This window comes from Akebia trifoliata, chromosome 14, assembly GCF_017979445.1.
Source record: "Akebia trifoliata isolate Shusen 1 chromosome 14, ASM1797944v1, whole genome shotgun sequence".
Classification (NCBI taxonomy): Eukaryota; Viridiplantae; Streptophyta; class Magnoliopsida; order Ranunculales; family Lardizabalaceae; genus Akebia; species Akebia trifoliata.
In genome coordinates, this window is record NC_141388.1 from 8,625,742 (window position 1) to 8,650,791 (window position 25,050).

General features: G+C 36.0%; 2 protein-coding genes across 2 annotated transcripts; both read left to right on the forward strand.

Annotated features, from left to right (window-relative positions):
* Window positions 1–7,394: 7,394 nt before the first annotated feature.
* LOC147386032 (NADPH-dependent aldo-keto reductase, chloroplastic-like) lies at window positions 7,395–13,506 on the forward strand. Its single transcript, XM_086424423.1, has 7 exons — window positions 7,395–7,587; window positions 9,738–9,788; window positions 10,769–10,845; window positions 10,954–11,041; window positions 12,265–12,540; window positions 12,631–12,879; window positions 13,266–13,506. The coding sequence occupies exons 1-7, from the start codon at window positions 7,468–7,470 to the stop codon at window positions 13,350–13,352; spliced, it is 948 nt and encodes a 315-aa protein (XP_086280549.1). The 5' UTR covers window positions 7,395–7,467; the 3' UTR covers window positions 13,353–13,506.
* A 2,699-nt stretch (window positions 13,507–16,205) lies between these two features.
* LOC147386033 (NADPH-dependent aldo-keto reductase, chloroplastic-like) lies at window positions 16,206–23,506 on the forward strand. Its single transcript, XM_086424426.1, has 7 exons — window positions 16,206–16,406; window positions 17,974–18,024; window positions 18,644–18,720; window positions 18,848–18,935; window positions 22,302–22,577; window positions 22,677–22,925; window positions 23,187–23,506. The coding sequence occupies exons 1-7, from the start codon at window positions 16,287–16,289 to the stop codon at window positions 23,271–23,273; spliced, it is 948 nt and encodes a 315-aa protein (XP_086280552.1). The 5' UTR covers window positions 16,206–16,286; the 3' UTR covers window positions 23,274–23,506.
* The last annotated feature ends 1,544 nt before the right edge of the window (window positions 23,507–25,050 follow it).

Sequence of the window (25,050 nt, forward strand, 5' to 3'; positions counted from 1 at the left end):
GGTGATGCGAGACGTATGGGGGGGGGGGCGGAACTTGGGTTGGAAGTACCTTATAGCAAATGGGACAACAGGGGGAGTATGGGTGATGTGGGACAAGAGATTAATTGAGGTAGAGGATTCATTAGTGGGAGCCTTTTCTGTATCTATTTTGTGTCGGTGTATAGGGAAGGATGACAGTTGGGTGTTCTCGGGAGTGTATGGCCCTACGAAAGAATGGGAGTGAAAGCAATTCTGGGAGGAGTTGGATGATGTGGGTAACTATTGGAATCGCCCGTGGTGTTTGGGAGGAGACTTCAACGTTATTAGACTCACCTGTGAGAAACAAGGTGGATCGAGGATAACAACAAAGATGAAGAGGTTTGGGGAATTTGTGAATCGGAATAACTTAATGGACATCCCACTACAGGGCAGAAGCTTCACTTGGTCCAATCAACACGTAGTTCCCACTCTCAACAGATTAGACAGATTTTTGGTTTCCAATGATTGGTCTTCGATTTTCTGCCAGCTATCTCAGACGGCTATTCCAAACCCGGTATCTGACCACTGCCCAATTCAACTAGAAGCAGGGCCGCTCAATAGGGGTCCCATTCCATTCCGTTTCGAAGTAATGTGGCTGAAGCACCATAATTTCAAGGAGCTGGTAAATGAATGGTGGATGAGTTTTTCATTTACAGGAACAGCAGGGGAGATATTTAGAAAGAAGTTGAAAGCCCTTAAAAAGACCTTAAAGGACTGGAACATAGAATCTTTCGGAAGGGTGGATGCGCAGAGAAAGGATACCCTTTTGAGAATCGAAGAGCTGGACCGCAAGGAAGAGATGAACCCGATTTCGATGAATGACAGAACTCTGAGACTAAATCTGCGTGAGAAATACCAACGGATGGCACTTCTAGAGGAGATCAGCTGGAAGCAGAAATCCAGGATTAGATGGCTTAAAGAAGGGGATGGGAATATAAAATTCTTTCATTGCATGGCCAATGCCCGAGGTAGGAACAATCACATCACGAGGCTGTATGTGAACGGGGAGTGGGTGGAAGGAGAAGAAGCTGTGGCAAAAAGGATCGTAGAATTCTATTCGGAACTGTATACTGATAGAGCTGGCGACAGACCGAAACCTAACTTACTACAGTTTGACAAAATTTCTGAGTTGCAAAGCGAATGGTTAGAAAGACCTATTGAAGAATACGAGATTTGGGACGTTATATCAAGTATGAAGAACGATAAAGCTCCTGGGCCCGATGGTTTTCCTGTGGAATTTTACATTTCTTGTTGGGATATAATCAAATGCAACTTCATCGCTCTAGTAGAAGAATTGTTTAGAGAGGGAGTATTGGATCGAGATTCCAACTGTACCTTCATCGCTCTAGTTCCAAAGGTGGCGGGGACCGAAGACATCAAGGACTTGAGGCCCATTAGTTTGGTGAACACTAGTCACAAAATCATCACGAGCATCCTTGCTAGGAGACTGAAAGGTGTCATTCAAGGGATAATAGGGTGCAATCAGAGCGCATTTGTTAAAGGGAGATAGATTTTGGATGGAGTTTTAATAGCAAATGAGTGCATTGATTCTAGAATGAAATCTGGCAAAGCGGGTGTGGTGTGCAAGGTGGATTTCGAGAAAGCTTACGACCATGTCAATTGGCAATTTTTGGAATACATGCTGGGGAATATGGGGTTCAGAAGGAAATGGATCACATGGATTATGGCGTGCGTTACCTCCTCTTCCTATTCGATTTTTGTAAACGGGTCACCTCACGGATTTTTTAGAAGTACGAGAGGTCTCAGATAAGGGGACCCTCTATCCCCTTTCCTATTCATCATAGTAGCAGAAGCGCTTGGGAAGATGATGGAAAGAGGGGTAGCGAATGGTTATTTCTCAGGGTTTTTAGCAGATGCAGGCACCGTTATTGTTTCGCACCTTCAATTCGCAGATGACACTCTAGTGTTCCTTGACGATTCCATAGATCAGACAAGGAGGTTAAGCGGTATGCTAGCTTGCTTTGAAGCGATGTCAGGTATTCCAGTAAACACGAGAAAAAGTAAGCTATTTCCAGTTGGATCGGCTAGATGCATGCCTCTTCTAGCAGCTTCTCTAGGTTGGCAGTTGGGTAGCCTTCCCTCATCTTACTTGGGGATGCCTCTGGGGGCCCCCTATAGGAGGATAGCAATTTGGGACCCGATAGTAGAAAGAATCGAAAGGAAACTAACAATGTGGCAAGCCAACTACTTATCCAAGGGAGCTAAACTGACTCTGATTAAAAGCGTGCTCTCTAGTATACCAATTTATTTCCTCTCTCTTCTCTCAATGCCTTGAAGTGTAGAACTAAGGCTTGATAAGTTATTCCGTAACTTCCTTTGGCATGACAGAGATGGGAGTAGGAAGCATCACCTCGTGAACTGGAAACAAGTTTGCTCAGATAAGAATCATGGCGGTCTCGGTATTAGGAGACTCGGGGAAATGAACTTGGCCTTAAATGGGAAGTGGTTGTGGAAGTTTGGGACACATGCAAATAGCTTATGGAGACAGGTTATAGAAAGTAAGTACGGATCAAGTCGAACAGGATGGGAAAGCGGACCAACCAGACAACCATTTGGGTGCGGGATGTGGAAAGGAATCATGAAGACCATTCCGTTATTCAAAACGAGAATCAAATTTATAGTGGGTCAGGGCAATCGAGTAAGATTCTGGGAAGACACATGGTGCGGCAACCAGCCCCTAATGGAGGTATTCCCAACCCTGTACTCCATTTCTTCGAAGAAAGGGCAGACTGTCGCATCATTCCGTCGTGACATGGGTGGAGACTGGGCTTGGGATCTTGGGCTTCGGAGAGGCATTAATGAGATAGAACTTCAAGAAGTTGGTAGATTAGTCATTGGTGCCTCGAGTATCGTTTGACGTACGGGTCGCGAAGATGAGAGAGTTTGGACGGCCAGTAAGGATGGAAGATTCTCGGTTCATTCATTCTACCAATCCTTGTGCAACAATGGGGATCCACACTTCCCCTACGTTGCTATTTGGGGCCAAAAAGTGCCAAGCAAAGTCGCATTTTTCACTTGGACGACGGTTTTAGGAAGGATCCAAACGACGGAATTTTCTAATGCGGCGTGGATGGTGTGGGGCGAGTTGTTGTATGTTGTGTATGGAAGATGGAGAATCATCGGACCACCTCCTAATCCACTGCAAGTTCTCTCAAGCCATTTGGGCTCACTTTTTTAGGTTGTATGGGGTCTCAACATGCTTGCCGAAATCTGTCAAGGACGTTTTTATTGGTTGGTCGTCAATCGGTTACTCATTTAGTGGGTCAAAGAGGACGTTGTGGAGTATTACGCCCTTCGCAATTTGTTGGGGGATATGACTTGAAAGGAATAGGCGTATTTTTGAAGGGAAACGGAAAGAATATTTGGATACGATTATGTCTATCTTGGGTCTCATCTACTGTTGGTCCAAAGTTTACAAGGAGTTTAGGGGACTGTACTTTGAGGACTTTTTGTACAGATGGGATGGGATTTGTTGTTCTATGCGTGTGTAGCTCTCTTTTGTAAGGTCTCATCAAGTTGATCAACTCGACCGACTTGGCTTTGTTTCATTAATGCAATACTATTTATCAAAAAAAAAAAAAAATTTGGTTTTGATTTTATTAAAATATTATAAAAAAATGATTCAATTAGATGCATAAAGACCAGATTATTCTTAATATGATATATTATTAGTTTCATGAATCTTGTAACAATGTTAAGGGTTGCATTTTGCAAGCAATATAATTCCCTTTCATTTTTCTTGTATGATTTACTATGTATTAAAATTCAATATAATTCCCTTTCGTTGTACATGATCATATTGATTTAATTGACTACTTTCTCTTAATTTGTCATTTATTATAATTTGACATTTGTTTCTCTTTTAAATATTTATTAGAATCATGTGTAAAAAATTACTATATTTTTAAGTTTAAAATGATAGGGTGACCTTTTTTAAGTTTAAAATGATATTATTTGAAATACTTTTTAGGTCATAATTAGTTGATTTTTTATGTTAAAATCAATAATTGGTACATATAAGCATATTGTAGTCATTTTACTAGAATCCAAAATAGTTACAAAACACAAAATTTTGTCAAAAATATTTCTTAGAACTTACAAACAAACACACAACACTTATCTAGCTACTTCAGACAATATTTCAAACAATACTTATGGCTTTTGTATCCACACGGACCCTAAACTGACCAAAGACAATATGGTGTCCACTAAAAATATCAAAATCCATGAAAATAAAGAGTAAGATTTTAATAACCTCAAAACATGTTTAGGTTTCTTCAACAAACATGTCGGTTGTGATGGAAAACTAGGTTTTTTAGTGGATCACATGTTAGGGAAAATTATTAAAAGAGTTATATAAATAAGGGACAATGACTGCAAAGACCTATGTTTTGAAAATATGTACCAAAAAGGATTTTTGAAACGAAAATGCCATAATTACCCTTTCAATGATTTTTGAAGTTTAAAGAGACATGTTTATTTGAGTTATGTTTTATATTTAATGACATGTAACTATAGTCATCAGTTATAGATCAATTAAAAAAAAATGTGCTTATCTTATCAAAACTAGTCATTTTTATATCGCATAGATGATGATGATTACACCAATGATAACGATGGAAATGAGTATGATCATCATCAAACTGATTTGATCTATATATATTATTATTAGATTTATTAAAATATATAAATAATTAAAAATAATTTTAAATAATTTTAAAACTCGACTTAAATGTTCATCGAATTGATTCTTCTAAAAATTAGCAAGTCGACACAAATGAGTCAAATAAAATTATATTGAATTGAATTTTTAATAAATAAAATATTTATTTTTCACAAAAATATTAAAAGCTAAATAAATTGGTCAAGTTTTTTATTTGACTCCCTATATTTTTAGATCAAATACTTTGTAAAATTGTTAAAAGGGTATTTAAGATATTTTTCATATAAAAATCTTCAAAAGATCCTTCATATACTAATATTTTATTAAGCGAGACTTAAATGGTTTGTATTTTTTACCAGGGGACTATTCGGTACATATTCTCAATAAAGAGTCATTCATAGTCATTATCCCTATCTATAATTTTACCTTTTCAAGTGATATTTTGTAGCTCCTTGTGACGAGATGTGATATTTTGCCTCAAAAAGACTCAACCGCTATGTATGCGGCTAACATGGCAAGGCCACAAAATCATATATCTTTTTTCTTCAAGATATACAAGGAAAAAGATCAACGGTTATGTGCCCTTATCACATCAGCCGCATACAGACTGAGTGGATCTTTTCGGGTCTAAAAATCCTTAGTCCCTTGTGAATGCTCCGCCATGTTTATCAAGTCAATTAACAATCCGATAGAGTAACAATTAAAGTGAAGAATATTGTATACTTTAAATGTAAGGTCTTTGCTTGATTTTCTTCTAGGGTTCCCTCATTTTTTTAGGGTTCTCACACCCTTAGTAGTTTCCTTTTTGACTCCACCTTTCTTTTATGAGTAATGATAAATCTGACTCCCCCACGTGATGTACTCAAAATACTCACTCAACGTGGGGTGTGCTAGAACCATAGATTTCCTTTCATCGGGATACACAACTATAAATATTTATGAGGATGTGCAACTGTGTATCCTGAGGCATATAGTCTATGGTTCTGACACACAAGGGAGGAGCTAGGATTTTATTGTAGTGGGGGCAAACTATAATTAATGGTACAGTTGAAAAACTTGAACATGAATAGTTTTGTGGCGAAATTCAAAGATTTTTGGTTGGAAGTTGAAGAAAATGCTATTTAGGTATTTTTCAATTAAGCCATAAGAGAAGGCCCAATCAAGAGACAATGTCATCTTCAAAAACTGTAAGAAGGCTGGGGAAAAAATTGGAGGGAGGTGATGGGCTGGGGGCAAATAAGGAGGGAGATGAGTCAGTGGGGGCAAATGAGGTATGTATTTAGTTGAAAATACCGGACTGTGTCAAAGTTCTATGGGGGCCCCCACAAGCTCCTTACTAGCTCCACCCTGCTGACACACCCCACGTCAGGTGAGTATGCCATATGGGGGAGTCAGATTATCACAAATCTTCTTTTATGTAAATATTTGGCTTTATCTCTTTGACATGTAATTGTAATTGTTTTATCATATTTTCAGTCTCGTTAAAGATCCCGTGACTTTATATAAGTAATAGTACACGTTTAAGTTTATGAGTCCGCTATATTTGTTCTCTCCCGTGCTCGCGCATAGATTCATCTTGGGTCCTTAGAGTTGAGACATGTCTTGGTCCCTTGGGAATTTTATATCACATCCGTACAAAAAGAGTAAGAATACTTTTAAGGTTGAGTGCTGAATTTTTAATTAGAAAGTCTTCACTCGATCAATACTTAGCTGACGTGGAACATACACGAAACTAAAAATTGTTTCCTCGGGATACATAACTACACATCCCCATAAAAGATGTACAGTTGTGTATCCTGAGAAAAAAGATTTATGGTTCCATGTCCATGCACATGTTAGTCGAGTATTGATCGACTGGAGACTTTCTTGTTAGAAAATCATTATTCTTTAAGGTTTTATAAAAGATGATAAACGCTTGTCCAACATGTGTTTTCCCGATATGATAAAACTAACAATCCAAAAATCTGTTAAATTGACCTTTTTTGGAAACACTATTTGAACTAACTTTTCGAAAAATGTTTGTTCATCAAACATTTTTCAAATGTTTCTTTTTTAAATTCTTCCAATGATTAGATTTGAATCCAAAAAATACAGGATCAACACGTATTTTTCAAAGTCGTTTTCTATGCTATATTTTCTTATTCTTGACTCTTGAGGGAGAATAATCACTCAATAATTGTTGAAGTAGATATGATCTCAAGTTTGAAATTAGAGGAAAAAAGATTATTGAAATAGAGTTAAAGACTACCCAATTTGGGAAGAAAAAAAAAAGAAGAATAGATTTTGACTAGAGATTGAAGATGAGGGCATTCAGGTCATTTTTATTAGTCTATCAGAGAAGACCGACTTCAAGAGGACATGTCATCAGTTTGAAAAGATAGGGGTATCTTAAATATTTAACAAAACATGGAGGGGTATGTTTAAATTACACTTCTTTAATCAGTCACATTTTTTTAGTGATTCGTGACGTGGATCGAATGTATGGTGCTTATCTTACACCAAAAAAATCAAGCCGACCAAAGAGATAGGTGCTACAGTGACCACCCGCACTAAAAACATCAAATTCAATAAAATCGACAAATAATTAAGGTTATCGAACAAATGTACGGCTGAGATGGAAAAAAGATTTCCTATAGATCTGTTTGTTAGGGATACGTTCTTCTTGTAATTATCACCGAATATTCTCCCACATTAGTTAGTTGGAGACTGTACACTGTAGAGCTCTCTCTCTTCATTGTGTTGCTGTTCGAACTCTACATTCGAAAATGGCGGAAGAAATCAGATATTTCGAGCTGAACACAGGAGCTAAAATCCCTTCGATCGGGTTAGGGACGTGGCAGGCAGAGCCTGGACTTGTGGGAGAAGCTGTCGTTACTGCGATCAAAGTATTCTTCATTTAAGTTTGATCTTTATTGTCTCTCTTTCTTACTCTTAATGGGAAATTGTTCTTGAAATCTTTCAGTGCTATTAGTTATTGGGTCATTTTCTTTATTAGTTCGATTTCTAAATTTCTTCTATTTAGAATTTTGTTCTGGTGGATTTTAATCCTCTGTTTCGAGCTTTTTACAAATTGGGATGGATTTTCGTTTTTGCTCCATTTACTTCTTTTAGGGTTTTGGATTGTTAGGAAATGAATGTAGATCAAAATCCCAAGAGAAGTAATTAGAGGGTGTGTTTGAAGCATGGAAAATCAAAATCCATAGATTCTAAATTCCTTAGGAAAATGGGAATCATGGAAAACTTAATTCCATTGTTAGAGAGAGAGAGAGAGAGAGAGAGAGAGAGAGAGGTCATGGTGGCGGTAAATGGTGACGGTTGTGGTGGGGGTAGGAGAAGAAGAAAGGTTATAATTGTTGTGGTTTGTGGAGCCTAGTAGTACTGGTCAACAAGGAGGTAGTGTAAATCAAGGCACGCCTTCATGCTGGTCTCTCACTTTCCCAAGGGTATTTTCATAATTTTACTAATATTATGTTAAACCCTAGTTAGGTTTCCTTGGGTGTTTATATTTCTCATTTTGGTGAAAGGGTGTAATCTGTAACTATGAGTTTTCTCTTCATAGTAGAATCGGTGTGATCCGTGGACATACCTCAATCTTAAGGGAGCCATGTAAAATCTTTGTGTGAAATATTTCCAAGGGTATTTTTGTAATTTTACTAATATTATGTAAAATCCTTGTTAGATTTCCTGGGATGTTTATATTTCTCGTTTTGGTGAAAGGGTGTAATCTGTAACTGCGAGTTTTCTCTTCATATTCGGTGTAATCCGTGGATGTACATCAATTTTGAGGGAACCACGTAAAATCTCCGTGTTTCTTTGTATGAAATTTTTTCAAGGGTATTTTCGTAATTTCACTAATGTTATGTAAAACCTTACTTAGGTTTCCTCGGGTGTTTATATTTCTTGTTTTAGTGAAAGGGTTTAATATGTAACTGCGAGTTTTTCTCTTCATAGTGAAATCGGTGTGATCCATGGACGTACATCAATCTTGAGGGAACCACGTAAAATCTCTGTGTTTCTTTGTGTGAAATTTTTCCAAGGGTATTTTCGTAATTTCACTAATATTATGTATAAACCCTAGTTAGGTTTCCTAGGGGGTGTTTATATTTCTCATTTTGGTGAAAGGGTGTAATTTGTAATTGCGAGTTTTTTCTTCATAGTGGAATCGGTGTGGTCCGTGGTGGTAAAATCTTGAGGAAACCATGTAAAATCTCTATGTTTCTATGTGTGATTGTGCTTGTGTTTGTTTTTCGATTTGTTTTCTTGTTTCGATTGCACTCGTTTTCTTAACAATGATTTCATTTTCCCATGAGAATAGGTGGGAAAGTGAAATCTACTCTTTGTTGGATTTTTGAAAGGGTGAAAAATTATTTTCCATGCCAAAAATCAATCAATCACATGAAAAATGACATTTGCACCTATTTTCCATGTGAAATTCAGTGTCTTTTTTTTTTTTTTCTTTCTCTTTTAAATTTTTTTCCTGTGTGATACTGAGCCTAGTGGGGTTTTAAAAAAAAAAATTAATTTTATTATGTTATATTAGACATTTAATTAGGTCCATGTAAAGGCAGGCTTTTTTTTTTTTCATTTTAATTCTGAAAATGGTAAAGGGAAAAGTTTAACTGTTTTATAATGCAGATTTTTTTAGCCATTTACTGAAATTAAAGTGGGGAAAATATTTATTATTTTAAAATATAACATTTTTCCCACTTTAACCAAAATGTTTTAATTCCAAAACTGATAGTTTACTGTTTTTGGAATAAAATGCATAGCCTATTATTCTTGGGAAATTTTCAATTTGTCTCTACCTTATTGGGAATTTCCCCCATATTAATGATCGTGATATCTTACTTTTGTTGTGCAATCTTGAGTAACTACACAAACTTAAATCTCTGACATGACTCAAATATTTTATTGGATTTTTTTTGTTTTTTTGTTTGCAAGCTGTTTCATAGATAAATTAGCCCGCAAATCACTGTATTCATGACAATGGTTAGATGATATACACTCAATTTACTATATCTCTTTGTCCATGCAGGCTGGCTATCGCCACATAGATTGTGCTCAACTTTATGCCAATGAGGAGGAGGTAATTTTTCAGAGCGTGATGTTTGTTTCCTGTTTACATTTTCATCTTCATCATCATCTCAATAAGTTTATCTTAGGTCAATAGTGTGTTCAAACTTGTTGAAGTGACTTAGTTCAATGGTAGAATTGAATGGGAAGATGATTCATTCAGCCAACCTGCGCTATTTGGGTACAAAAGGTTGCCAGTTAGACAAGACATACCATTACCAAGGATGGAGCTGTTTAAATGTCCCAAAACTCTAAATGGATCAATGCTGCCAAATATTTAAACAAGAACATTTTTTTCCTCTTAAAAATGAGAGGAGAGTTCCAACATTCCCCTCCCTGCCCCCGTTTTGATTTCATTGTATGATACTTAAGTACAGGGGCAAAGGCAAAATCTCAAAAGTGCCATCCAAACATATCTTATATAAAGCTTTTCATAGGCATTAGATAATATTTATGTTGATGTTGGTTGATTGTAATTGACCTTTTTTGTGGATGTCAATGTTTGTACTTATCTCAACTAAATTGGAGGATGCACATGCCTTGAATATCCAGCTACCATGAATTCCCATGACAAGGACATTTGGTTGCCCTACAGATGTTGAACATTGCTCTAATTGTTGGTTCTCCTGTTTCGAAGAGGCTCTTGTGTAACCTTTGTTTATGATGCATTAAACAACATAAAAGGTTAATTTGAAAATTACTCAAACAAAAGTGGGTTGGTTACATTCATTTCCTAAGATCTTAGAACCATCCAGAGGCATACAGAAGAGGATAATATGTCCTTTGGTTTGCAGTAAATAACATGTATCTGATTATGTGTGGTGGGTAATTTATAAGTTGGACTAAAATTTCCTTTTTCACTGAGAAAAAATTCTTGAAATGACATAGTTTTTCTTCCTTTTGAATATTATTTAAGAATCCCTTATTTATAATTGCCTGGTAAACTGTATCAAAATAAAATTTATATTATGATCTAGTTTTTCGTTGATGCAGATTGGTTTGGCTTTGAAGAAGGTGTTTGAAGACGGTATAGTGAAGCGTGAGGAATTGTGGATTACCTCCAAACTCTGGTTGGTTTTTGCATATTATTTTGACTATTATCACAACTTCACAAGACATACACTTGGCTAGTTGCATAACATTTTTACTGTTATATTCTAATTAAAATGGCTTTGCAGGTGTACTGATTACGCAGCTGAAGATGTACCTGTGGCATTAAATAGAACTTTGCAAGACTTGCAGCTCGACTATATTGATCTGTACCTTGTATGTGTTCCTGATTATACTCTTTATGTCAATTAATATTTTCTTTATTGATTTGTGTAAAATTTTATAGGTTAGTGCAAATATGGGCTTCATTATTCATTGTGTTTTTTCTTAGAGTTGCATTAGGGTAAAGTTGTGAGAAGTCTCTAGTTTAAGATAAATTCTTTGGAAATTGTGTTATTAGCATCCACTTTAGCACTAAAGATTGGTACTTGTACTTTTCACTATTTGCCGAATTTGAAATCTTCAGGACCTTTAGCATTATTGTTTAGTTAGAGTGGTGTGAGTTTTGCAGTAATAGATTCTTGTCAGGATTTAGCAATTTAGTGTATCTAACTCTGGTAATAGTTCTCTAGTCATCTGATGGTCACATTGTTCTTTAGGGTTGCAGGATATATTTCTTCTCTTCTAAATCATGGGGACTTTGGGCCTTTGGGGCAATGTTTTTCAAGGCATTGGAGGCTTACATCATGAGGTTCGCCTTGGGATGACATTCTGATAAAACACTTTAAGGCTTTATGGAAAGAGGCTTGAAAAAGCTTTTGCCTTCTTGGAAGGACACATTTTTTGGGCACCTTTTGAATAAGACTTATGCCTTTTGGGGATGTGATATATTTCTTCTTCTTCTCTTTTTTTTTTTAGTACCATCACATCCTAATCTTATAATTACGGAGTTGTCTCTGTTATAAACCTTTATTTACATAAATGTTCTTTACTAGGTATATTACATTTATTTTTTCCTTTTGGCCCTAATCTCTACAAGCCTTAGTCAATTTGCAACTTCATTAATCTCTAGCTCATCATTTTCCATTACTTTTTGTTTCTTCCTTATATCTAGTTTTCTCTTTAGGTCAAGTTTATTCCACTTCTTTTTCTAGTGTTTAGTGGTGTTATGCTTTTGTGGTTTAAATGGTTGGTAAACTTAAAAATTTGTGCTTTCTTGAGGGGTTAAAAATTTGGAAGTTGAGACTATGAAACTATGGATATGGTAGAATTTAGTTTAATTTTGATGAGATCGAATTTAGATACTAAGCTTTGAAATGTGATATTATGAATTGTCTTCTTTTATTCTTCTATTTATTTATTGATATTGTCCCTTGATTTTTCTCATTAATGGATTTTTTTTGTGTGTGTATATTTAGTTATTTATCCATGTAAAAATGCATGGCTGATAAGCAGCATTTTCTTCATTGTAACTACTGGGGTGGCTAAAATTCTTGTAGATGCATTGGCCAGTTAGCATGAAAAAGGGTTCTATTGGCTTTAATCCTGAAAACCTCACCCAACCTGATATACCTAGTACATGGAGGGCAATGGAAGAACTCTACCATTCTGGCAAGGTTCGTGCTATAGGTGTGAGCAATTTTTCTTCAAAGAAGTTGGGGGATTTGTTGGATGTTGCACGTGTGCCTCCCGCTGTCGACCAGGTTGAATGCCACCCTGCATGGCAACAGAGCAAGCTATTTGCATTCTGTAAATCCAAGGGAGTTCATCTAACTGTGAGTACGCTAACTTTAACATGATTTTGAGTACTTATGTTCAATAATTTACCCCTATTTGTGATTATTTCTTCCAATGATTTTTCACAGGGGTATTCACCATTGGGTTCCCCGGGAACAACATGGCTCAAGAGTGACGTCCTTAAGAATCCAATTCTAAATATGGTTGCAGAGAAATTAGGCAAACCACCCGCACAGGTTGCTCTCCGATGGGGACTTCAAATGGGTCACAGTGTGCTTCCTAAGAGCACGAACGAGAAGAGAATCAAGGAAAACCTTGACATCTTTGATTGGTCCATTCCAGAGGACTTGCTTGCGAAGTTCTCCGAAATTGAACAGGCAAGTTCTTCAATTGTTTTAGTTATGGAGTCCGATTGTGAGTCACCGTGTTGATCGGTGACGCATGTTCCATGCCATTGGGCTTTCACTCCCATGGTGTTTGAACCTTGGTTAAGTTAAACCATACAACTTTAACTGCAACCTCATGGTTTGAACTCCTGGGATCGAGTCTATTAAATGGTTCAAGATAATATGGTTGCTTTTATGTTCCGGGGTTTGTCTCTTTGGTTATGATTGAGAAACTTTTATGTGCTTGTATTACAATGAGCTTACAAGAACTTTAGTTTCATTAACGTTAATTTTTTATGTAAATGAATGGTCGTATTTATTCTAATAATCTAATCTGTATATCTTACGTTAGAGTGTTGTGGTCTTTCATTGTGCAGGCAAGGCTACTTAGAGGCAATGTGTATGTCCATGAGACTTTCGGTGTGTACAGATCTCTTGAAGAACTCTGGGATGGTGAGATATGATGAACAGATCTAGTATGTTTGTTTTCCTTGATTAACAATGTATTTGATTGGTAAGTGTTATGGTACTATCTGTATGAACAATGCCTGTGTAGGGCAAATAGATACTTTTGAGGTTTCTTTTATGGAAATAAAAGGTTAGTTTTCTGATGTTCAATTCTCCTATACTATTATTAGTCATTAATAATGGAAGAATTTTTATTTTTGTATCCATTGAGATAGGGGACATGATTCACATGGATATAGCAGATATAGAAACTCCAACCTAAATCAACTCGGATATGGATTCATGAACGCATCTGAAAAAGATTCCTGAGATGCTATCTGTGCTCATCAAGCCATGAATTCTCTCATTACTAGGTTCTTTTGTTGCATTCACTTACAATAAAACAGAATCACCAGTGTTTGGTGCAACACCCGTATTTTGATGCAATCTTCTTCCTTAATTGTTTGGGGGTAACTTAGAACCTGTTTGGATGCACACAAAAAAGTAATATTTTGACTTTTGAATGTTATAAAGTTTAGTTGGATTCATTTTAGAAAATTACCTTTAAAAAGTAAAAATCATTACTTTTTAATAAGTAAAAGGAAATTACATTTTACTTCTTAAAAGTTATTTTCTTCCGAACCTACTTTCTTATTCAATGGGATTCTCGATGATCCTCTCCTGGATCTTCACGTTAACTTAAAAAAAAGCCTCACAAGATAATAAATTGTCTCTTTAGAAAAGAAAGCAAGTGACATGATCAACTATTCCTGGATTCTTGGGACACTTTCCCAATCCGAATGGAGGGATAGCTGGGCTCGTCTCAAAACCTCTCATCTACTATACTATTAACCAACTCAATTTAGCCAAGTTGAACTAGTTAGCACTACAGGTAACTCTAGTTGAATTATGCTAGAGTACAATCCTCCTTGTATTTCCAACCCCTCTTGAATCATACCACGTGTAGGACTAGCATTTATTTTGAATTAGTTTTTTTTTTTTTTATTATAAATTTGGGTTTCCCTTAAAATCTAGAAATGTTTTGTAATAGCATGAAAAGTCACTTTCTATAGAATTTGAAATTTATGAAAAATGGTGGTGGAAAATGACAAGGGTTGAAAATCCAATTCTATTGTTTGGTTGCATTTGGAAAAAACTAGGGGGAAAAAAAAATCAAAGGAATAAGGAGAAGGAGAGAGAGAGAGAGGCGGCGAAGATGATGACAAAGGCGAAAGGAGGGATAATAATAAGAAGAAGAAGAAAAAGAAGAAGAAAGAGAGAAAGAGAGAAAGAGAGAGGCGGCGGCGGCGGCGACAGTGACAACCATGACTATAGTGGTAGTGGTGGTAGAGAAGAGATTAGAATCTTGACTTAGGAGTAGCTTTCATTTTCTCATGACTATTAATATGGGAAAAATGATATTTCACACTTTGATGGATTTTTTTAGAAATAATGGAAAACTCTTTGCCAAGCCAAAAACCAATCAAATACAGGGAAAATGATTTTTTACCCAATTTTCTATGTACAAAACATTTACGAAGGTGGTTGAGTTGGATTACAAATGTGGTAAGAGTCCCCCCTAGCCTTACTAAGTTAGTAATGATTTCACCCTTACTAAGGGTCGTTAGGCTCACCTCTTGGCATCAAAAACTTGATCCAATGCTTTAGTGTTGTAGAAAACAAAATTCAATGAATATTAAAAAGAAAAAATAATTTTTTTTCAACGTTGAATTTAATTTTAAGTGTGGAAGTTCTCCATGTTCAAAAGCTTGAATCTAGTTCAAAAGAAATTGTATTCTCTTATGTGAATTTTCAATGAAACTTAGAGGGTTGTGTTGTTGGATTTCTAATGTAGTTATCCATTTAAGCAAAAATGACCCCTAGTAAGGCTCAAAATCTTACTATGTCAATGAAGAAAGAGTTTCCCTTTTTATTATTAGAGAGTTGCTATTGCCACACTGTTGGTGTGGCGGTAGTGAAAGAATAATGCTAAAGTGATCTCGGACTGGAACCTGATATCGCACTTCTAGACGTGAAAGTGTATGAGAATCATAGATGCTTTCATCGAGATACGAGTGAAAAAGATCTATAATTTTTATTCACTCTCATGTCAAGAAGTGCGATATGAGGTTTTAGCATGATTCTTAGTAAAAGTTGGTGTGGCAGTAGTACCTCTCTTATTCTTAACCACTAGTATATTCCTTCTTTTTATGAATTTCGGAGTGATTGTTTGCACACAGACCAACACCGTTTCAATATGTGGTGTTAATGATATAAGCAATAAGTAAAAAAAAATCAAAATTTCCTAATAAGATCATCTTGTCACATTCAAAAAAAAAATATGATCTAATGTAAAAATGTTATTGAGGATGAAATTCTATGAATTTAAAAGAAAAAAAAATTATTTTTCATTGTTATATTTTAATTTTAAATTTGAATACTAGGTAATCGTCCATTTTCAACATCATTGATCAAATTTGAAAAAAATTATTTGTTTATTTATTTATTTTTTTTATCACGAAGTTTATCAAGAAATTTACGAGATTGTGGTGTTGGCTTGCCACTGAGATAATCCATGTGAATTTCACAATATTTTTTAAGATTTGAAATCTTAAAAATTAAAAATTTATGGGCAGCAGGAGAGAGAAATTTCTTTCTTATTACTTACGTCATCAGCATGGCATGCCATGTCAGCAAACAATCATGAACTTCCCGTTCACATTACGTCATCCATGAGGTGACCCGAATGTACGGGTACTTATGGTTAGAAAGCAAATCTAAGTAGGGACATATTAATGTTGACTTTTCACAAGAGAGGCTTATAAATTCCTCTCTGCTTCTTCTGTATGATCACGCATTTGTAACTCTCTTCACTTTCTCCACAAGTAACAGATTTCTCTCTGTTTCTGTTTCCATTTGTTTTATAATTGGAACTCTTTCTACGTTTGAAAATGGGGGAAGAAATCAGATATTTCGATCTGAACACAGGAGCTAAAATCCCTTCGATTGGTTTAGGGACGTGGCAGTCTGCGCCTGGACTTGTTCGTGATGCTGTCGTTGCTGCAATCAAGGTTTTCTTCATTTTTATTTTTATTTTTAAGTTTAATAATCTTTTGTTCCCTCTCTTACTCTGTAAGGGAAAGTGTTCTTCGAATCTTTAAGTGCTATTAGTTATTTGAAATCAAACAGAATCGACTGCTCTTATAATCCTCTTTGTTATTAGTTCGATTTCTAAATTTATACTACTTGGGATTTTGTTGTGGTGGATCTTAATCCTCTGTTTCGAGTATTAGAGATTGTTTTTTCTTCACCATTTCTTCATACTGCTATTTTAGGGTTTTAGAACGCTATGGTGTTGGATTGCCAATGCGGTAATCCATGTGGGCCCAATGACCCTGAGTAAGATTTGAAATCTTACAAGTCATGCTAGTCTCACTCTTATAAAACACGGATTTTGTTAACGTATGCCCTTAAAGTGCAATAAATACCATGGTCTCAAAACTTCTCCAAGACAGACATATCGTCCGAGTCGTCTCGGTATCAGGCATGAACAAGATGGACGTCAATTTTTAGAACGAGATTTAATACTGCACGTTCATTTTTAAAAATTTTGGACGAGACGTCTCAAACGTATCGGAAAACTCGTCCGAGACGACTTGATATCAAGCATGGACGAGATGAGACGCGAAACCGAGTTTTAAAACTATGATAAACACACCTTGGGAATAAGCATTTTAAGGGTATTTTTGGTATACAGTCCAATTTCCAAAGTGTATTTATTACACTTTAACGTGTGCCATTATGATACACGATAACAAGACCCATAAAACATTATGGTGGACCCCACTTTTTTATCCCCTCATAACGGAGTGTTGAGATTAATCTTAATGAGAAATCTCGAGATTTAATTTAAAGGTATCTAGGCCTCTTAGACCCGACTAATCCTCAGGGCATGTGCACTCCTCTTTCACCGCACGCACCAATTAATTTTTGGGATAAATCCCAGAGGTTGGCCCCTAAGGGGGAATTTGATCTCAAGACCTTCACTTCTTGAGGCTTGGTCTTAGCCATCTCACAAACTTTATTGTCTTTCCTCTTTTACCCCCCTTAACTCCAAAGAGAATGCTTATGCTTACTCTAGTTTTTAAAAGAGTCGTGATGAATGCACGCTATTTTTGGTACACAGTTGACGTGATAAGGGCATAGTACCAAAGAGCTATGGTTTTTTGCCCTTTCCATATCAACCACGTACCAAAAAATGCATGCATCAATCATTATTCTTTTTGAAATGTTAGTAAAATGAGATATTTAATTTGGTCTATATAAAGAGGAGAAATAAATTAAGAGCTTTTTTCCCCAAAGAAACATTTTTAATGTTTGGCTTCTGAGTAGTAGTTTTTTTTGTCTTAAATAGGGTAGAGATCAAATCTTCCTGTAATCTTTACAAACTTAAACCTCTTATATATAACTTTGTCTTTTTGGGCAATTTTTGTTTTGCAACCTGTTTCACATATAAATTAGCATTCATGCTTGTCCTATATATATTTTGCTTGGTGGGCTGCACGTACCATCCCACCCTGTCACATGCTTGTCTTGTATGAAAAACACTCAACTTGCTACATTTCTCTATCCATGCAGGTTGGCTATCGACATATAGATTGTGCTCAAATTTATGCCAATGAAAAGGAGGTATAATATGTTCTTTTCATTGTTATCGTCATCCTAATCAGTTTTTCTTTGATTAATAGCTAGGTAGGTTATGGCTTTCGAATCTGTTTACATTTCTATAGGTGACTTAGTTCAATGACAGAATTAAATGAAGGAACATGATTCATTCAACCAGAACTTGTTATTTGCATACAAAATGGTGGACATAGAAATGTCCGAATAGCGAAGATTGGCTTTATTTGAGGATTTGTTCTACTTTCAATTGTATTGTTCCTGACATTTATATTTCTTGCATGATATTTATATAAGGGCAGTAATAAACTTTGGAAAGTTCCCTCCAAACATGCTCTATATAATGCTTTTCACAGGTGTTACATGGTATCCAAGTTTATGGTGATTGATCATAATTGAACTTTTTTCATGGAGGTCATTAATGTTTGTGTTAATCTAAACTAAATTAGATGATGTAAAGCCTTATAAATCTGGATGTCATACAGAATAGGATGATTATGTCCTTAAGCTAGCAATAAATGAAACATCCATGTTTCTTCTTTTCGATTTCATTGTTTTAGAATAATCTATTTTATCATTTCCTGTTAAAATAAATGTTTTTCTATGATCTAGTTTATGGTTGTTGTAGATTGGTTTGGCCTTGAAGAAGGTGTTAGAAGATGGTTTAGTGAAGCGTGAGGATTTGTGGATTACCTCCAAACTTTGGTTGGTTTTTGTATATTATTTTGAGTACCATCACAACTTCATAGTAGAAGAAATTGCTATGATATATACTTGGTTTCTTAACATTTTTACTGTTCTATATTAATGAAACTTGAAAATGGCTCTACAGGTGTACTGATCACGCACCTGAAGACGTACCTAAGGCATTAAATAGAACCCTGAAAGACTTGCAGCTTGACTACATTGATTTATACCTTGTATGTATTTCTGTTTATACTCTATATATCAATTAATCTTTGGTTAATTGAGATGTGTCAATTTTATTCATTATGTTTTGTCTTTGAGTTACAGTAGAATATAGTTGTGCATTGACTCTAATTTAAGATAAGTTATCTGGAAATCGTATTATCAGCATCTGAAGATCAGTATTTTCCCTTTGTTTACTGGTCAAATTTGAAATTCGCAGGTCTTTTTTGCATTAGTAATTTAGTTAGAGTGCTGCGAGTTATATGGCTATAAATTCTTGTCAATATTTAGCAATTTTGAGTACCATACAATGGTAAAAATTCCCTAGCCATTTGATGGTCAATTTGTCTTTGTGATTACTTGATCTATTTCCTTCTCTTCTATGTCTTAAGGGATCAGATGTTTGGTTCAGAACCAACAGATATATTAGAAGCGGTTGGATAACCAACAAAGGTCATAAAAGGGAGTTTAAGGAATAGATAAATAAATTTTGACTAAAAAATTATACGTCATAAACCAAAGCCCACATGTGGGTCCATTTCCCCATTGGCTCGTGCCTTATCCAATCCAATGTGGCTCCGCTTGGCGTGGTGTGCGTGCGTATGTGGTTAGCTTTAGCTCATAGTAGCATAGCTACCCACTTGAAAGAAGAGCAATCATCAGTAAACCACATGGACTTCCTTCACTTATTCCATGTGGGACCAAAGATTTAACACAAAATAATAAATGCAAGATGTAGACATGAGATTTTTGAGTCCGAAGATCTCTACCACTTGGATTTGGAGTCACCACTATTCTTTTTTAGAAAAGAGTGAATGGGCACCCAGAAAGTAATTTTGAAAAATCGTTTTGTTTGTAGTGACTCTCATATGGATAAAGGGTAATTGGTCCACCTAAGATCTAGGTAAGGGGGTTCATATTAGGGAATAGGGAAGGTGTTAGCCACCCTACTTCCTCTACCATAGGTGGTAACCTCGGATTCGGTCGTTTTGAAAAATAAAGATAAAAGTCGATAAAATCGATTGTACCCTCAAGTGCGAGGGACTTTGATTTTGGTTTAAATCAAAGAGGACTTCCTTATTGAGAAAGGGGCCCTATCATGGTTCATACTTTTGGACATCTTAAAAAATGTAGACTTTTGGGTCAAGAGCCCATTTCCATAAGGAAAAGGCCCAAGGCCTTAGTCTCAAAGCACTTTTGTGGTCTGTGCAATTGTGTAGGGACTTTTAAGGAATATTTTGAAAAGGGTTTTCAATCCTACCCTTTTGATTGAGCCGAAGCCTAATTTACCAGAAGTAAGGGAGGGTATACATTACATCTTAAAGATGATCTAAAATGACAATAAAAATAAAAGAGAGGGGAGAAGTGGAAGAGGGAAAATTATGGAAGGGAGAGAAAGGAAGATAGAATTAGTATTATTATTTTCTTTATAGCTCTCACCCTACCTTATTCTTGACTTGACTTTCTTTGACCTTCTTTTTTTTCTTCAAGAGATGAGTCTTCTTTGATTATGTATTTTTTAGCTTTGAAAGTGAAAATATGGAGGACTTTGGCGTATGGATTAAGGTTGTAAATAAGCTTGACCTTAGAAAGTTGGATAGGGATTTAGGGGAATTGAGAGAGAGTTTGGGAGATGAGAGAATTTTTTAGAGTCGAGAGAGAGAGAAAGAGAGAGAGTTGGGGGAATTGAAGCTTGATAGGACGGTTCAAGTCTTTGGGCAAGATTGTGTTGAGAGTAGGGGGTTTTATAGGACTTTTAGGGGTAAAATGGGGTGAAAGTGTGGGAGGATGTAGAATGGCATGGGGTTTATAAGTGGGCATATGAAATTTGAGATTAGGGGGAGGGTATATGTGGAAGTGGGTTTCTTTTGATCCAAATGGGTTGGATCTCTCAACCCATTTGGATTGAGTGCTAGGAGAGAATGAAGTGAGTTTTGGTTAAAATAATGGTGGTGTAAGAGAATGATTGATTTTTTGGGAGTGTTAGGTGAGTTGATTAGGGAGAAGGGGTGTGGGGGTGGCTTGTGATGAGGGATTTGGAGAGAATGATGGGGGTAGGTTATGACATGGGTATGGGTTGAGATGTGGGTAGGTTAACTTTTTAGAGAAAAGTGATGGAGTTGGTAGATGGATTAGGGAGGTGGATGGTGGTGGTGACATGTGCCCATTGTGATGATCTTGGATCATTGTGGTGATCATTGGGCTTGGGTTGAGACTTGGACTTAGGATAGAGTAGTGGTTTTGGGTTGGGTTGAGAGGTGAGGTGGTTTAGGTCTAATGGGCTTAGGGATTGGGTTGGATTTGATTAGGTTAAGGTATGTATAGGATTGGGTTGGGTTGAGAGGTGAGGTGGTGAGGGTGTAGATTTACGGTGGGAGGTAGTCCATTCCTAGCCCATGAGCCAAGCAAAAGGCCCATGGGACAGGCAAAAGGCCCTAGACCATTATTTGAAATAAAATAAGCATTTTTTGAAGATTTGGGCCCTTAAGCCCGTTGATAGTTGTTTTGATAAAAATACGTATTTTTGAGTCCTTTTCGAGTTGGACCCGTTCAAATTGGAGTGTCTGCACAAGACATGCTCAACTAAGCCTTTTGAGGCTTAATCTGATTTTCCTTAATGTCTAGGGATGAGAATAGTGTAATTTGGGTGCATTAGATGTATAAGATAATTACTTGTTCAGTGGTAGGGTAGTTAATTAATAGATATGAACATTACTTAGAAGTAGTTACTTAAAGCATGGGAAGAGGGAGTCCTACGTGGGTAGGATGCGTGAGAGAATATTAGTTATTTAATCTAAATAGGAAACTAATTCCTATATTGTAGGGAAAAGTGGGCTACGGGTAGTTTTCTCCTTCGTATGTATTTAAATCCATCTTAAGAGTTAATGAAAATTATCCAGAGAAAGATGTTGAGTCCTAATTGGATTTGGAGACTAAACCATCTTGAATTGGTTAATTTGGAGGTCCAATCTCCCTCAAATGAGATGAACTTTCTTATAATATTGATCAATTTTGTTCTTATTTTACAATCAATTATCAAGTTAGGATTTAGGTTCATACCACTTACCCATGTAGAGTGGGAGGTCCCAATAGGTCCCACTCATCACATGAAACCCAGACTTTTGCTGAAGATTTTTATGAATCTCTAACATGTATCCCTCTGCCAATAAATGTCATGATTTGTGAGAATCAGTTGATTATGGCAAGTCCTTTGTCCAAAAACTTGAAATGTGTAGTCACCTAATTTTTGACTCAATAGTTTTGAAAGTGATTCAACTTTGCTAATTTGGGTTGATTCATGGACTTTCCAACCACAGGTTTTAAAATTCATGCATTTTCTTTCATTGTAACTAATCGGGTTACCGAAATTCTTGTAGATCCATTGGCCGGTTTCCATAAAAAAGGGTTCTGTTGGCTCTAATCCTGAAAACTTCACCCAACCTGATATACCAAGTACATGGAGAGCAATGGAGGAACTCTACGATTCGGGCAAGGTTCATGCTATAGGTGTGAGCAATTTTTCATCAAAGAAGTTGGGGGATTTGTTAGAAGTTGCACGTGTGCCTCCTGCCGTCAATCAGGTGGAATGTCACCCTTCATGGCACCAGACGCAGCTACGTGCTTTCTGTAAATCGAAGGGAGTCCACCTATCTGTGAGTATGCAAGCTTTTTAAGAATTTTTTTTTGAGTTCTTAATTTAGTTTATTATTTTATCCCTATTTGTGAAAATTTCTTTCAATGGTCTTTTACAGGGTTATTCACCATTGGGTTCCCCAGGAACGTCATGGCTCAAGAGTGACGTCCTTAAGCATCCGATTCTAAATATGGTCGCAGAGAAATTGGGCAAATCACCCGCACAGGTTGCACTCCGATGGGGACTTCAAATGGGTCACAGCGTGCTTCCTAAGAGCACGAACGAGAAGAGAATCAAGGAAAACTTTGACATCTTTGATTGGTCCATTCCCGAGGAGTTGTTCGTGAAGTTGTCTGGAATTGAACAGGTAACTGCTGTTTTACTGCCTTGCTAGTAGTACATCTATTAGGGCATCAATATGCCTTCCATGTATTGATCTTGCACCCATGGAGGTTTGAACCTGCTTGAGTTGAGCAATACATTTTTTTTAGACAATAAATATGGTTGTGAAGCCGAATCAATGATGCTCTTTAAGGCGATGTGCTTACATGTAATCTTTTCTGTTGTTGGTTCTTTAAGTTGTGATAAGGAAGCTAGACTTATCATCACTTCTTTGTTAATTATGCAGGCAAGGCTAGTCAGGGCCACTTTTTTTGTCCATGAGACGTTCGGTGCTTACAGAACTGTTGAAGAATTTTGGGATGGTGAAATCTGAACAGGAATCTAATTTGTTGTTTTTTTTCTTTATATTTATATATTAGAACTATGTATCAGTCAGTTAGCTCGTTTGAGCACAATGTACTGTATTTAGATCAAGTGTTTTGCCTTGTAGTAACTCCGATTGGTGATTTATGTGCATTTTTTCATCATGATTTTGTAGCCCTTTCACGACCTCGTTGTCATTTCCACGAAATTTATGTTAAAAATGCACAAAAGTAAACTGTCTAATAGCCAAATATACTTTATTTTAGGTTTATGTCAACTTTGATCATGATTGTTGGATGTTCAATGCTCATTTTGAAGCACGTTATGTGGGTTGAATTTGATTTTGTTCCTGCCTTTTCCCCACATCTTTCATGAACTTTTTTCTTGTTATTGTATCTCACTGGTAGATAGATCAGTGTAGATATCTGAAATCTTGGCTGGATGGGTGATAAATGTAAATTTTATTTAATTGTGAATGATCTTACATTTTAATATATAACAAAATCCTACTACTTCTATGGTTTTTAAAAGATCTCATTGAAGGTTTTTTAAAATCTACTGGATTGTTAAACACTTCTTTCCTCTATCATTTGTCCCACTTTGAATTCATTAAATCCATTTAACTCTCTCATTTTTATCATGGATAATGAGCATTGTTGTAATTTCATCTAATCAGATTGTCATCAATCAATGGTGTTAGGTTGATGTCGTTAGATTCATCAAAACTTATAATATTCTGTTATATTTTGATGAACATTTCAAATTTTCACTAATGGGCGTCCTACTAACGAGAATAATGCCCTTGGAATCATGTGTGCAATGGTGGGCTCTACCATTTAATCTTCGAAAAAATATGCTCCCAAACTTTAAACTAAAGTTTTATATAAAATTGGAAGTTTCAAAAAATGTGTTCCATTATTTAGGTTTTAGATGGTGTTATTGTTATTGGAGGCATTAAATTTAATGATTGATGTATATGCACATGTATTGGAAGAGCTTAGTTTTAATTCAAAATGGTTTCGTTAAGGGTGGTGTTAAAAGCAACCCAGCACCATAATCAAATTGTTGCATCTTATATGATTAAAAGTTTCATAATGAAATGATATCTATGGTGAGGAGATCATCTTTATTAAAAAAAACACCCCAATGATCTCTGTAGATGCAATTTCTTGTGCTATCTCAAGATTTGCACTCTCTGATCTTGATTCTGTTCGTCTTGAGTGACGAGGGTGCCTGCACCATAATCTCTTCGATGATCTAGTCAGAAAATAAATATCAAAATAAGCAAAGTTTCCCCTTTTTCCAGAATCAGAACATATCTGTTGTGTGTTGCTCCCCTTTTATTTAGAGAGATCCCTTCATGATCTGAGCATGATTTCCTTTGATATTCTCTCTCTTCAAATCCAGTGTATCAGTTAGAATGTTTTTCTTCTTTTTTTCAGTTTAGATTCATAGAACTATATTTTAGTATCGTCCTCCTTAAATCTAGGTAAATACCTAGATTTTTGCCATGTTGACTCCGTTCATATCTCTTAGACTCAGATCCATGTGTTCCTTTAACATCTCTAGAACTCGTAAGGTCATCTCTCGAACTCAGATCCATGCGAATCTTTTAATATTCTTGGGATTTGTGTCACTATCATGTGTCATGATCATGAATTATTATTATAATGATTATCCACAATCTCCTCACCGTAAAGATCATTCTTACCAAAAATTAATCCATTCTAAAATTTCTAATCCCATCAAAACAATAGTGAGAATAGCGAGGATGATTTCTTCACCAA

What these genes read in the sequence shown, in the direction of transcription:
- LOC147386033 (XM_086424426.1), top strand. Translation starts at nt 16,287, where the DNA reads ATGGGGGAAGAAATCAGATATTTCGATCTGAACACAGGAGCTAAAATC. An exon ending in ACTACATTGATTTATACCTT is followed by an intron (nt 18,936 to 22,301) that starts GTATGTATTTCT and finishes AAATTCTTGTAG; the next exon opens with ATCCATTGGCCGGTTTCCAT. An exon ending in AGTTGTCTGGAATTGAACAG is followed by an intron (nt 22,926 to 23,186) that starts GTAACTGCTGTT and finishes TTAATTATGCAG; the next exon opens with GCAAGGCTAGTCAGGGCCAC.
- LOC147386032 (XM_086424423.1), top strand. Translation starts at nt 7,468, where the DNA reads ATGGCGGAAGAAATCAGATATTTCGAGCTGAACACAGGAGCTAAAATC. An exon ending in TGGATTACCTCCAAACTCTG is followed by an intron (nt 10,846 to 10,953) that starts GTTGGTTTTTGC and finishes ATGGCTTTGCAG; the next exon opens with GTGTACTGATTACGCAGCTG. An exon ending in AGTTCTCCGAAATTGAACAG is followed by an intron (nt 12,880 to 13,265) that starts GCAAGTTCTTCA and finishes TTCATTGTGCAG; the next exon opens with GCAAGGCTACTTAGAGGCAA.